Genomic DNA, 12569 nt, shown 5'->3' on the forward strand with positions numbered 1-12569 from the left:
TAAAGTGACGTAAAATGGAGAAAAAAGAAGATGAATTAGTAGGAAAAACAGCAGAAAACAAGAAAGTAGTACTAAAAAACTACGTAAATGGAACTCCAATAGAAACAGATATGGAAGTACGGAAACATGGAAATCCAATCAAACTGGAAGCTCCAAAAGCAAGTGTTTTAGTCAAGAATCTGTATCTATCATGTGATCCTTACATGCGTGGCCGTATGCAAGACTTCCATAAATCCTATGTCCCTCCTTTCTCCCCTGGATCTGTACGTTTATATATACATATATTTTGTTTTTTCTTTTATATATATATATATTCTAACACACTAGTTATTCATTTTACCAAGAATTCTTGTTATGATATATATTTGACCTTGGATGGTGTTTGAATATGCATTGTAGGCGATAGAGGGGTTTGGGGTGTCAAAAGTGGTGGATTCTGATGACCCAAATTTTAAAAGAGGGGACTTGGTAACAGGGCTTACAAGTTGGGAAGAATATAGTGTCATCCGAAACACCGGACAACTGAGAATTATCCAACAAGATGATGGAATCCCTCTATCTTACCATGTTGGTCTTCTAGGTATGATCTCTTCCCACTCTACTTTATTAGTGGTGTATTGTTTAGAGATTCATATTTCAATGTGGTCTTTGGTATAATAGTTTGGTCCATTTAGTCCCTAAGACTATCTCCAATGCTAAGGACGCCCTTAGGCGTCCTTAGGCGGTCACCTCATATCCTTACAAATCCTTCGAATTTTTTATAATTTTATCACCAACCATACAAACATCCTTACATAGGTAAGGGCATCCTTCAAAAAATCCTTAGTTTTGGACAAGCTTCAACGGCAAAGGATATCCAAGGTCACCTAAGGTCACCCAAGGGCACCTCCATTGGATATAGCCTAATAGCTTTATAAGGGTGTGTGGTACAAGTGGAACATTGGACATATTGGATGGGTTGGATAATGGATCTTCAGTTAACGAATAAGTTTTCAGTACAATAAATACTTTTGGTGCACATATTCTCCTACATTCTTGATGTGAACATTACATTACTACTACACTTAATCAACAAACAGACATTTTCATTCACCAATTCTCTTTCTCTATGCTTTGATATGCAAAGTTTGAATATAAATAATGAAAATATTGTGCAGGTATGCCAGGGTTTACAGCTTATGCTGGTTTTTACGAGGTTTGTGCTCCTAAGAAAGGAGAGTATGTTTATGTATCTGCAGCTGCTGGAGCCGTGGGACAGCTTGTTGGTCAACTTGCCAAGCTACATGGATGCTATGTGGTTGGAAGTGCTGGCACAAGCCAAAAGGTAAGTATTACTTGTATAATTTATAAGCACTTCCATTTTCGTTTTCTATATTACTTTCTTTCAGCAGCTTTGTGTACACTCTTATTGAATATGAATCCATATATAGAGTGGTAAAAATTAGCAGAATAGGTAACAAGTGAAAACGGGTAGCTTTCAATCAATAACGAAGTTGTTTGGGTTGGGTTGAGCTGATCCTTCAACACTTTTTTGCCCATTTCTTTAATTTACTACAGTAAGTGTGTATATAAAATTATAAAAACAATATCATAAAAATGATGATCTAACTTGTTGATAGCCCTGTTTTAAAGGCATTGAGCATTTGATAATACTTTGGCGATTCTTAAAAAGTTTAATCCATTTCATCTTAGATAAAATCTTAGATATTACTTCATACATGTTTAACCTATTGGAGATAAACAAAAGCTACCTAACCATTTTTTAGATATGGGCTGAAATTACCACCTCTAGTTTCTTGGTCTGGCAGAGGGATGTTACGGAGGAAAGGGTGCATCCGTACAAACCTGGCTAACATTTTATGCATATGGCACCTTAATTAGGTAGAAATTTTGAAGAATAAGCTTGGATTTGATGAAGCGTTTAATTACAAAGAAGAATTAGACCTTGAAGCAACTTTGGCCAGGTAATGCCAGCTTTTGAACTACATACGTTACATATACGACCACAAAGCTTCTTGACATACCGCATCTTATTCTTTTTTTCTCATAACACATTATAGTAATGGAGATTATAAATGACAAAATGGTAAGAAATTAAAAATCTGATATCAGGTATTTGACTTAACAAAAGATTGCAAAAAGCTCCTAAATTTTACAGGGGTCAAAACATACCTATCTGTTATGTGACTTAACAAGGATTGTTTGGTAATTTAACGATAACAGGTATTTTGCTCAAGGAATTGATATATACTTTGATAATGTCGGTGGACCTATGCTTGATGCAGCACTTGGAAACATGAGAGTCCATGGCCGTGTAGCCGTCTGTGGGATGGTTTCTCAGAATAGTCGAACTGATACACAAAGTTTTAGGAACATGTTTGGTCTTATATCAAAGCGTATAACAATTAAGGGATTCCTTCAAAGCGATTTCTTGCACTTATACTCCCGGTTTTTGGAAGATATTACTGGTTACTACAAGCAGGGAAAGATTGTATATATTGAAAACATGAATGATGGTCTTGAAAGTGCTGCAACTGCTTTTGTTGGACTATTTTCCGGCAAGAATGTTGGTAAGCAAGTGATCCGTGTGGCTAGCGAGTAATTCAGGTTCCTGTTTCTTTCAAAATAAAATTTCTATTCTGTTGTAGCATACACAAAGATAAGATTAGTGAATGGTTGTTTAGAGAACTATATGCACTTTGATTAATGAAAATTAGGGTTGCTTGTTACTCTTAAGAATAAAGTTAACGCATGTGGGAGATTTAGGTATGCAAGTTACAGTCATTTGGGCAATGTGAACAATTTCTGACCAACAGTTCCCTTATGAATTCTCTTTTATTTTGCCTTCTCATAGTCTATTCGAAATACGTTGAAAGATACATAATGCAGCAGTGCATTTCTACTCCATAAAACAGTTAGAATAGGCCCGAGTTATGAAAGGATGGATTTTCCTATTCAAGCAGAACGAAGCAAAAAGTGACATTTTTTACTCTGAACGGATGAGCAGGCCCCGAAAGGTGACCCCAGCTTTATTTGAAACATTTTTGTAGTTATGTGCAAATAAGATTGTAGAACTACTGCAGATTCTTTTTGAGGTACAGAGTACAGACTATCTGGTGTTCAAATCGAATACACCTCCTCCACGCCAACCACTTTCAACACCGGTAACCACATTTTCCCTTTCTTCATCATTTAAAAAATCATCAGATGGATCATTTCCATCTCTCTGCATATTATTCACCCACATATTCATCATTTCATCAAGGTTGACTTCTTGATCTTGGTCAACTACTTCATAATCCCCCATAGCACCAGCCCTTATTGGTCCCCTAGTCATCAGCTCAGCATGAGCTTGTGGCTCAGCCCGAGCCATAGTCTGCAGACTAGCAGCTTGAGCTTGTCGCCCTGCCTGTTGTTTTGATTCCAATTCCACCCTTGCTTCAACTAACGCTTGCCTTTCTTCTTCAAGAAGTTGTTGTTCAAGAAATAGTCGTTCTTCTGATCTGAATTCCCCTATGGCTTGTTTTTTGGAAATGATGTTGAAGGCCAACACTTGTTTTTCAAACGTTTCAGTAAATTCGGCCACTTTGTTAGCAATGTTGTGATCCCATTGTTGAGAGCGAGATAATGCGAGTCCTGTAGTGTCGGAATCAAGGATTCTATCATCTTCTTCTGCTTCATAGTCTGCTACCACATGGTAAGGTAGCAGCCTGGAGAAAGATTAAGAACAAACATAAATTTTGATTTGGGCTCTTTTTTATTTCAAACCTCATACAGGTTAAAAATATAAGATCTGTACACACTATTTTTTAGCTGTACACCACCAAACGTGCATAACATAATTGTACTGTACAATACCTAAAAACATATTTGGTGGTGTACAGAAAAAAAATAGCGGTATACAGATCATAAAATATGCATATATCAACATAAACATTGATACTTAAATTAAGACGACTAATTAAAATGTGATAACATGATGTAAGAACCTTTCGCATGCATCTTCTAGAGATGAAAAAGGACGTTTGAAATCGGGATGACAAACACGCCAAGCATCCTGATACGCCGCCATCAGATCTGCAGTTTAACCTTAGATGTTGTTGCGAACGTTGTAGTTGGTTTATGAGCATCAATATATATTAGATGGAAAGCAAGAGATGGATTTTTGTTGTTGCTAACAGAAAAAATTTTGAAGTTGTTTCTGGACGAATAATGTTTTGGATATCTCTATTTCGTTGTTTCAGATTAATATCCGGCGATTCTACTGATGGAGTCGTTTTCTTCGTTTGAACTTTTCTCTCCCATTCCGATTAATTTGCTAACGTAAATGCATGTAGTGAATGTGACAGTTTCTTTATGGAATGGTCAAAGTGATTATTATTGTTCGAAATCATATACCCACAATGTGAAGCCAGTTTTTTACGTTTGAATTAACAATAGCACACCAAATGGTCTAACCGGCTACCAAAAAAAAAAAACAAACAAACCCGGTAACAACTATATCCGAGTTAAAAAAGGAAAAAAAAACTCGACATACCAGACTAAATAAAACAAGAAAAACAAGTAAATATTAACAACATATCATCCAAAAAAATTTTTTAAAAAAATATCGGATGGAACTCGGGCTTGTCATCGATTGAGGGTAGATAATCCCTACCACTTTTTTTTCCCCCTCATTTTAGTTAGGTGTGGAAAACTATAGGTGCTAAGGTTGAATCTTTTTGTTGCCCCAAAGTTGGTTGATTAATAAAAAATTATCAAACAAAGAAAAAAAACGTTTTTTTTTTTGTTTTCAATAGACAATATTTTATTAATATAAATTAAAAAAAGTTATAGGACAATATCTGATTGAATGACAAAGTACAGTGAATGTGTGGATGGATACGTATACAATACAGTTGGTGTAAAAGATGAACAAAATTATACAGTAATACGTATAAAAATAAACCGACAATATAGATAAAAGGTTAAAATAGGCTTCATTCTTGAGTTTTTTTTTTTTTTTTATAAAAAGAAAAGAAAGATAAAATTTTTACCTTTTTGCATTCTTAAGTTTTTTTTTCTAGAGAAAAGAAAGTGGAAGAAAGGAAAAATCAGAATTTTTTCCTTTAAAAGTTTTCTGGCCATTTTGGCCTGATTTGGATGAAAAATAAAATGGAAGGGTGATTACAGGTGGAAGGGGTGGTTGCAGGTGGCGGTTTCAGGCAAGGGGTGGTTGCAGGTGGCGGTTTCAGGCGGTGGTTGCAGGTGGCGGTTGCAGGCGGTGGTTGCAGGTGGCGGTTGCAGGTGGTTGTTGCAGGAAAGGGGGTTACAGGGGGTGGTTACAGGCGGGATTCTTTTAGTTTCCTTTCAAACTCGAGAATAAATTTTTTGAATGTAATCTTTTATCTTTTCATCTTTTATTTAACTTTTTTTTTTTCTTTTAATAAAAACTCAAGCATGCAATGTAAGTCTAGCTAGTTGATATATGTCATCAAGGTGATTGAAATGGAGACACCTGTCACCTTTTCACTGCATTCACCATATCTCTCTGTTCCCTCCTTCCAACGCGTGTCCCTGATCTCTCTTCATAACATCATCATATACATTTATGTTCGTTGCAATCACAGCATAAATCTTCAAGTTTACAAATCCATATCATCCAGCTAGCTAGCTATAGGTATTTTATTTAACCATCAATATATATCAATTCTTCACTCTTTAACTCTTTTTGTTAAACTTACATTGGATGTTTTTGCTGATGCATCTCTTTGAGATTAGTGTTACATTTACCCATTAGGTATATATAAGTAGTTGGATTAACTTTAATAATATTGTTATTGATGATAGGTCACTATGATATTATTGTTTCTGTGTTAGGCAGTTGTTGGTTGCTTAAGAAGTTTAACTACGAGTACTTAATTAATCTCGAGTACGTGCTAACATTTATTTGTTGAGTCTGATTAAGGGTAAATCGGAAATAACCCCATAATCCTTGTCAACTCTTGGGATTTGGTTATCTGATTAAACTAAATAATACTCAAATAACAGCTAGGCCAAGTCTAGTGTATGATAGGTGGTCGTTCAGACTTTTAAGCCTTTGGATAATCAGCTCAGAGGGATGTTATACACCATGATCCTTAGTGTAATTAGACCGAGTCATTAGTATAGTGGCAAACTGAAACCCCATGTAATGTTTTATCTATTGTGATATAAATTTATCGGGTAATTTTTTCGGTTCATAAAAAGAATGATTTTATTTTCACCAACTATTCGTAATATGTAAGCAATAAGCTCATTTCTATGATATACATATAGCTAATTAACTGTGATCAAATTTCCTGTCAATTAACTTTAGAAATCTCTAACATTGTATACATATAATTTTAAACATATACGGTTGCATTCTAAATACCTAGACCAGAAAATGTAACTGAAAAAGGTTCAAATCTAATGTACCTGCACTTAGACAGTGGATTTTGTTTCACATTTAAGCTTTCAGATGATAAACTTATAGAAATATGTGTTTCAGATTGCAGTTAACTAGCTTTGTTGCAGTTGGGAAGAAAGTGACCGGATTATTGGGGTGAACTTCGTTTAGCTTTAATTCCTTAGGATGGAAGAATCGGAACCAGAACCAGAACCAGAACCAGAACCAGAACCGGGAACGGAACAGCAATGGGAAATCAAAGAATATCCGTCTTCTAAAGTTAGTCATGGAAATACAATGATAAAATGGATATTGAACAATGGATATGGGATTGGAAAGAAGATGGCAATAACCGGAATTGCCATCTCAGCCGCCCCACTTGTGCTTCCTCCAATTGTGGTTTTTTCAGCTATGGGGGTTGCATTTTCAATCCCTTCCGGGTTTGTATTTGCATCATATGCCTGCACTAATAAGCTTATGACCACATTACTGCCGATGCCACCGTCGCCAGTTTTACTCGAACAGTATGCTGACGAAGATGAAAATGAAAAAGCATTAATGAATGAAGGGGTTGAGTTAGCTTATGAAGCAGACAAGGAAGTCGAGACACCAGAACCCATTACGGTTAATGAAGGTAGTGTCGAAGATAAGACAAATAAAGATGATTACTTTGTCGATGGAAGTGCTTCAAATGTCGTTTCCGAAGAAATATTTAAGGATGTGAAGACAGCGGAGCCCGTTACGGTTAATGAAGATAGTACCGTTGAAGATGATAACTTTCTCGATGATAGTGCTTCAAATGTAGTTCTTGAACATGTTGAAGATGACGAGACAACGGAACCAGTTATAGTCAGGGAAATTGAGACTGAAAAACAAGTCAAGGATGGAAGTGAGAATGACGAACCCATAGGCGAGATGCACCGTGTTGTTATTTTATCTCCAGGAGACGAAGGGAACAACTTCAATTCAAGACAAGTAGAAGAATTAGATTTAGTGGCAAGACAAGTGGTTGGAGACGTTGACCAAGATACAGGGAACATTGACTCTGATGAAAAAGTAATGAGAGAAAGTATGGGAACACAAGAGGAAGCTGGCAGTGACATCCGTGATGAAGGAAGGGAAGATAGTAGTTTGCGAACAAGGAAAGATCATTCGGTTAATGTAAATGTGGGTGCTATGAAAATCGATGAGGAGACTGGTTTGATTCTGTTTGATGACCAAAACACAAGCGTGAATTTCAAGGCCCTTGAAGGTAACTATTTACTCTAATTCGCCATGAGACATTAGCTAAATATACAGTTCTTCTATGTTTTTGATCACATGAAAGTGTTGAATTATTAAATTATACATTTATCTATAAACTGTGAAATGTTGACAAAGATTATATTCATTCCATTTGTAAGCACAACCATTTTTTCCTTCGTATATAGGCAGGAAATATTTTATAGTTGGTAGTACATTTGAATGCTTATATGTGAGCATTTTTGCACATCTGAAATATGAACAATTTTAACAAAACAACATAATGTTCATGTTTGGTCCCCTGAGCAAGTGTCTGCGAGATTCACATGTCTATAGCGAATACTAGTAATCATTTGTTTTGGAGTATACTTGCATCTTTAAATATTGAACTAATCTGCTGAAAATTAAATGTAGCTGGTGGAGAATTAAAGGGAGATGTTGGTAAAAATGTGGATGTATTGGAACTTCCTGCTTTTAGACAGGTATCATTGGATACAGATAATGCAGAAGTTACATCTAAAACCAATACTAAAACGCCATCCAGAGAGGTCAGTGCTCATATTTCTCTAGTTAATTATCAATTTTTACTTGAGAGTTTTGGTCTGTGTTTCATTTAACTCCCTAAGTTGTAGCTATATATGAAGATGTGACAACCATGGACAGAGTTGACGTTGGATGTTTTTATTTATTTGAGAAGAAAAAGTTGAGTGACTTATATGGAACAGTGATCAAATTAGTATTTAATGATTTTAGCTAATACTTGATATGTTTATTACTCAAGAGATTGATATTGAAAGTGGTAATAGTAGCTAGTGGATTAACCCACCTTAGCTTGTTTTGACCTGTACTCACAGACTGCATGTTATTTGTTTTGTGTACTCATTTGACCCTTTACGTGGCATGTATGTTGTCCCTGATCCGAGACTACTGTTTTCTGCAGGACGCATTAAATGATATGATGATTTGGGAAAAAATAGGAGAAAAGAGGGCTATAGAACATATGGGGGAAATGTCATTGCTTAGTAGTAGACTTGTTGAAAATAAGGGGAAAGAGCCGTTGCTTGAGAGTGAACTCAGTGAACATCAAAGTAAGACGCGGGAAGTAACCGTAGATAGTTTGGAAGATATAGTGAAAGGAAGCACCGGACTGCTGGAAAAACTAAGGGATGAAGGGAGGGTAAATGATAACACCGTTGAAGATGATAATTTTAGTGTTCCGAATGTACTTCTTGAAGAAATTAAGGAGGTTGAGAAAACAGAACCTGCCACGGTTAAGGAAATTGAGACTCAAATACTGGTGAAGGGTGGAAGTAAGAATAAACAGACTATAAGCGAGATGCACCATGCTATGCTTTTATCTGCTGGAAACCAGCAAAACAACTTCAATTTAAGAGGAGTAGAAGCGTTGGATCTGGTGTCAAGAGAAGTGGTTGTAGATTTTGATGAAGATGGAGGGGCCATTGACTATCATGAAAAGGTGATGACAACTGGCGGTGGCATTATATCTGATCAGGGAACCGAAGATGTCAGTTTGGGAACAAAGAAAGATCATTTGATTCACGCAAATGCAGATGCGAGGGAAATGGGTGGTGAGAGTGGTTTGGGTTTGTTTGATGATCTAAAGACGAGCATGGAATCTCAGAGCAGTAAAGGTAACTTTTTATTCTACAGTCAGTACAGCACATTAGTTAAATATGCACTTTGTTTAGATAGTGGCTCACTTGAAAGTGTGGAATATAGGCAGTTTATAATCACCATACTTGTAAGTTGTAATAGCAAATAGTGTTTCCCTCACTTATTAATGCGAAATTTTCCGTAGTTGCTTATATCTTTTCATTCTTGTGAACGAGAACATTTTTGCACATTAGAATTGTTGACCAATAATAAAAATGTGGGTGAGATTGCACCCCAGTAGCGATTACTTTCAAACTTTAGTTCTAGGATGAACTTGTATCTTGATTCTTGAATTACTGGAGTGATCTGTTTAACTAATTGTAGGTGGTGGTGCATCAAAGGAAATTGTTGATCAGAATGTGGATGAACTGGCACTTCCTGCTTTTAGAAATAAAGTATCATTGGATACAGATAATGGAAGTGTTACCTCTAAAATGAAGGCAAAAACACCATCCAGAGAGGTCAGTGCATATATTTTTCTAGTTTGATATCAGATTTTACTCGATGAAATGCCTGGCAGAAGTTTTTTAATATTTGGTAAATTGTTACCACCATGAAAAGGATAAAAGTGCTATTGTTATCCTGAGACGGTAAACTGTTAAACACTAGCGATAACAATGCACAAGCACATCATTATATTGAATTAAACAGTATGTACAAATTGAAGTTTACAATTGAACACCATATCTCAAGTTCTAACAGGTTCAATACAACCTGACTTGTTCAGACATAAACTATTTTGACCCGTTACAAAACATGTCCGTTGGCACTGACCCGGTACAACTGTTTTGTGCAGGGCGTCTTAGAAGACGAGAAGATATGGGAAAAAATAGTTGCAATGAGGACTATAGTGGGATACAATGCACCCAGGCAACCAACATGCATGGGTGAGCTAAAAGCTCTATATGTCTTCGCTGGAGTTGAGCCACCAGCAACATTCGAAGGTAATACAGATTTAGATGATGTGAACGGGAAGCTCAAATTCCTTATGGCAATTGTTGGGGTAAAGTAACGAGACTCCGAATAATCTGCACTCGTTTGTATTTATATGTTTTTAATCTTTTATTAATAAAATGTTGTAAAACTATTTATAAACTAGATGATATGCTTTTGTCCAATTACACTTTCCAGTGTAGATTTTAAGTTGTGAGTTTGAACTTTTTTTTTTTAAAATTGTATCTTTATATTATGTCTTTTATATGTAAAAAGGTATACGTGACAATCATATAATCTGTCACTTATTAGTTTTTGATTGGTTTGTAAGAAGTATCCGACATATCAAAAACTAATAAAAACTAACGAGTGACAACTATATATCTCACATATGTTTTTTTATATACAATATAAATAATTTAAAGATGATTACAATAATATTCGTCCAACTATATATCTCACATATGCTTTTTTATATACAATATAAATAATTTAAAGATGATTACCACAATATTCGTTCAAAAAAGTTTGTTACATTTTAAAATACTTATATTAAAAATAAAATTAAAAGTTGTATTTAATATATTAAAATACATAGTTTTTAAGCTTTTGAAAAGTCAACCAGCATAAACTCGTTGTGTAGTGGATTTATTTTCAAGCTTTCACGAACAAAGCTAATAAGCTATAGCCTCATAGTAAGGCTATCTCCAAGACCCTAAGTTGTATTGTGATTGGAATTCTCCTAAGGGACGTTTGATTCGCAGAATGTGTTTGAAGAAATTAGAATTTGTTAAAGGAATTGGAATTTGAAAGTTTTAAAATTTAACATGTGTCTGGTTAACAGAATTTAATGGAATTATTTAAATATAAATTGTATTAAATGACTAGTTTAACCTCTGTTATACTTTCTATATAATATAATCTTATTTTTCATATTAAAATAACCAAATAATAATAATAATAATAATAATAATAATAATAATAATAATAATAATAGATATATATGTCAAACAAGTGAACAAACCCCAAATCCCAATTCGTTTTCAAAAAACCCACCGTCGTCCTCAATTCCCCATCTCATCTATCTTCAAACCTTATTATTCTACCAATCCACCATATAGATTTCATGTATCAAACAAAAGCAAAAAATAAAAGAAAAAAGAATAACAAGTGATACGAGTTGTTTATCTCAGTGCTAGTTTTTTATTATCATTATCCTGAAGTTGTATAGTTACATAAACACCTGTCAACATAAAAATCAATCTACTGGTTAGTCACTAAAATATAAAGGACACTTGGAAGAAACATTATACAACAATTAAACTACTTAAAGACTCTTCACCATGTCTCACAATTTCGGAAGAAACAATTCACCGTCATGAGATATTTTCGAGAACTTGAAGCTTTGCAACCAAGCATATATCACGTTTTTTTACTATCAAGGATGCTCTAGAGATCACAATTTAGCCACTTAAAAGTGAGTATAATTCATTCTTGTTAAGATCGTATTCTTGTTCATGTTAGATTTCCTAACTCTTGTAAATCTAATATAGCTATCAATATATATACATGTTTATTGTACATACTTCAAGTCTTGCGACGGTTAGAAGACAGCTTACAATATAAAACATGAGATATATGAGATGATAGACTATAATTGCAAATCATACACTTGTACTAAATAAGGAGGGTATTATGGGAATGGAAAAGTTGCTTAATTTCTTAAAGTCAATACCCTTTATAAGGGTTTATAGATTATAGATTTATAGATATAAATCTTGTATTTCATGCTTAAAAATCTGGGGTAGCAACTGATCTTAATTAAACTAACTTTGAGATGTGGAATTATGGCACCTGAGTGTAACCATCTATGTCTAAATGGTTATGTAATGTAACCACCTACTAAACTGGCTATGTGATGTATGCACCTTTGTTTTTTGGGTTATATTATGTATGTTACCTGCTACTTCAGGTTTTCATCCGGTTAAGTGTAGTCAGCAACATTTTCCCGCCATTTTTCGTTTCCCTCTTTTATTTTCTTCCTTTCTTCCCGCTGGATATGTGCCTTCGGCGATTTTAAACCCATTTTTTCCGGCGACACCTTTTTTACGGGAACCATGTCTTCGATCTTCAAGCCGAATAATCAACCCAAATTAACAAAACAACCCATACATTAATTTTTAAAAAATTGCAAATCTATCACTAATCGGAGATGAATCTCCAGATTATAAATCCCACCAAATCTATAAACACACTTTAAATCCCACATCTTTTCCGGCTTCGTCTTCATCAATCACCCAATAGCCGCAGC

At 34.9% G+C, this 12569-nt stretch overlaps 3 protein-coding genes across 3 annotated transcripts; 2 read left to right on the forward strand and 1 right to left on the reverse strand.

The window, feature by feature from the left end:
* On the forward strand, positions 1 to 2732 carry LOC122607163 (2-alkenal reductase (NADP(+)-dependent)). Its single transcript, XM_043780093.1, has 5 exons — positions 1 to 263; positions 400 to 580; positions 1158 to 1324; positions 1882 to 1964; positions 2224 to 2732. The coding sequence occupies exons 1-5, from the start codon at positions 15 to 17 to the stop codon at positions 2600 to 2602; spliced, it is 1059 nt and encodes a 352-aa protein (XP_043636028.1). The 5' UTR covers positions 1 to 14; the 3' UTR covers positions 2603 to 2732.
* A 169-nt stretch (positions 2733 to 2901) lies between these two features.
* On the reverse strand, positions 2902 to 4347 carry LOC122607170. The gene is made up of 2 exons (XM_043780101.1): positions 3990 to 4347; positions 2902 to 3710 (listed from the first exon to the last, which is right to left on the reverse strand). Exons 1-2 carry the CDS (start codon positions 4070 to 4072, stop codon positions 3110 to 3112), a joined length of 684 nt encoding a protein of 227 aa, XP_043636036.1. The 5' UTR covers positions 4073 to 4347; the 3' UTR covers positions 2902 to 3109.
* A 2375-nt stretch (positions 4348 to 6722) lies between these two features.
* LOC122585631 lies at positions 6723 to 10443 on the forward strand. Its single transcript, XM_043757759.1, has 5 exons — positions 6723 to 7661; positions 8066 to 8199; positions 8592 to 9303; positions 9650 to 9786; positions 10122 to 10443. The coding sequence occupies exons 1-5, from the start codon at positions 6752 to 6754 to the stop codon at positions 10335 to 10337; spliced, it is 2109 nt and encodes a 702-aa protein (XP_043613694.1). The 5' UTR covers positions 6723 to 6751; the 3' UTR covers positions 10338 to 10443.
* Positions 10444 to 12569: the final 2126 nt, after the last annotated feature.

The sequence above is a fragment of the Erigeron canadensis genome, chromosome 1, assembly GCF_010389155.1.
Source record: "Erigeron canadensis isolate Cc75 chromosome 1, C_canadensis_v1, whole genome shotgun sequence".
NCBI classification, from domain to species: domain Eukaryota; kingdom Viridiplantae; phylum Streptophyta; class Magnoliopsida; order Asterales; family Asteraceae; genus Erigeron; species Erigeron canadensis.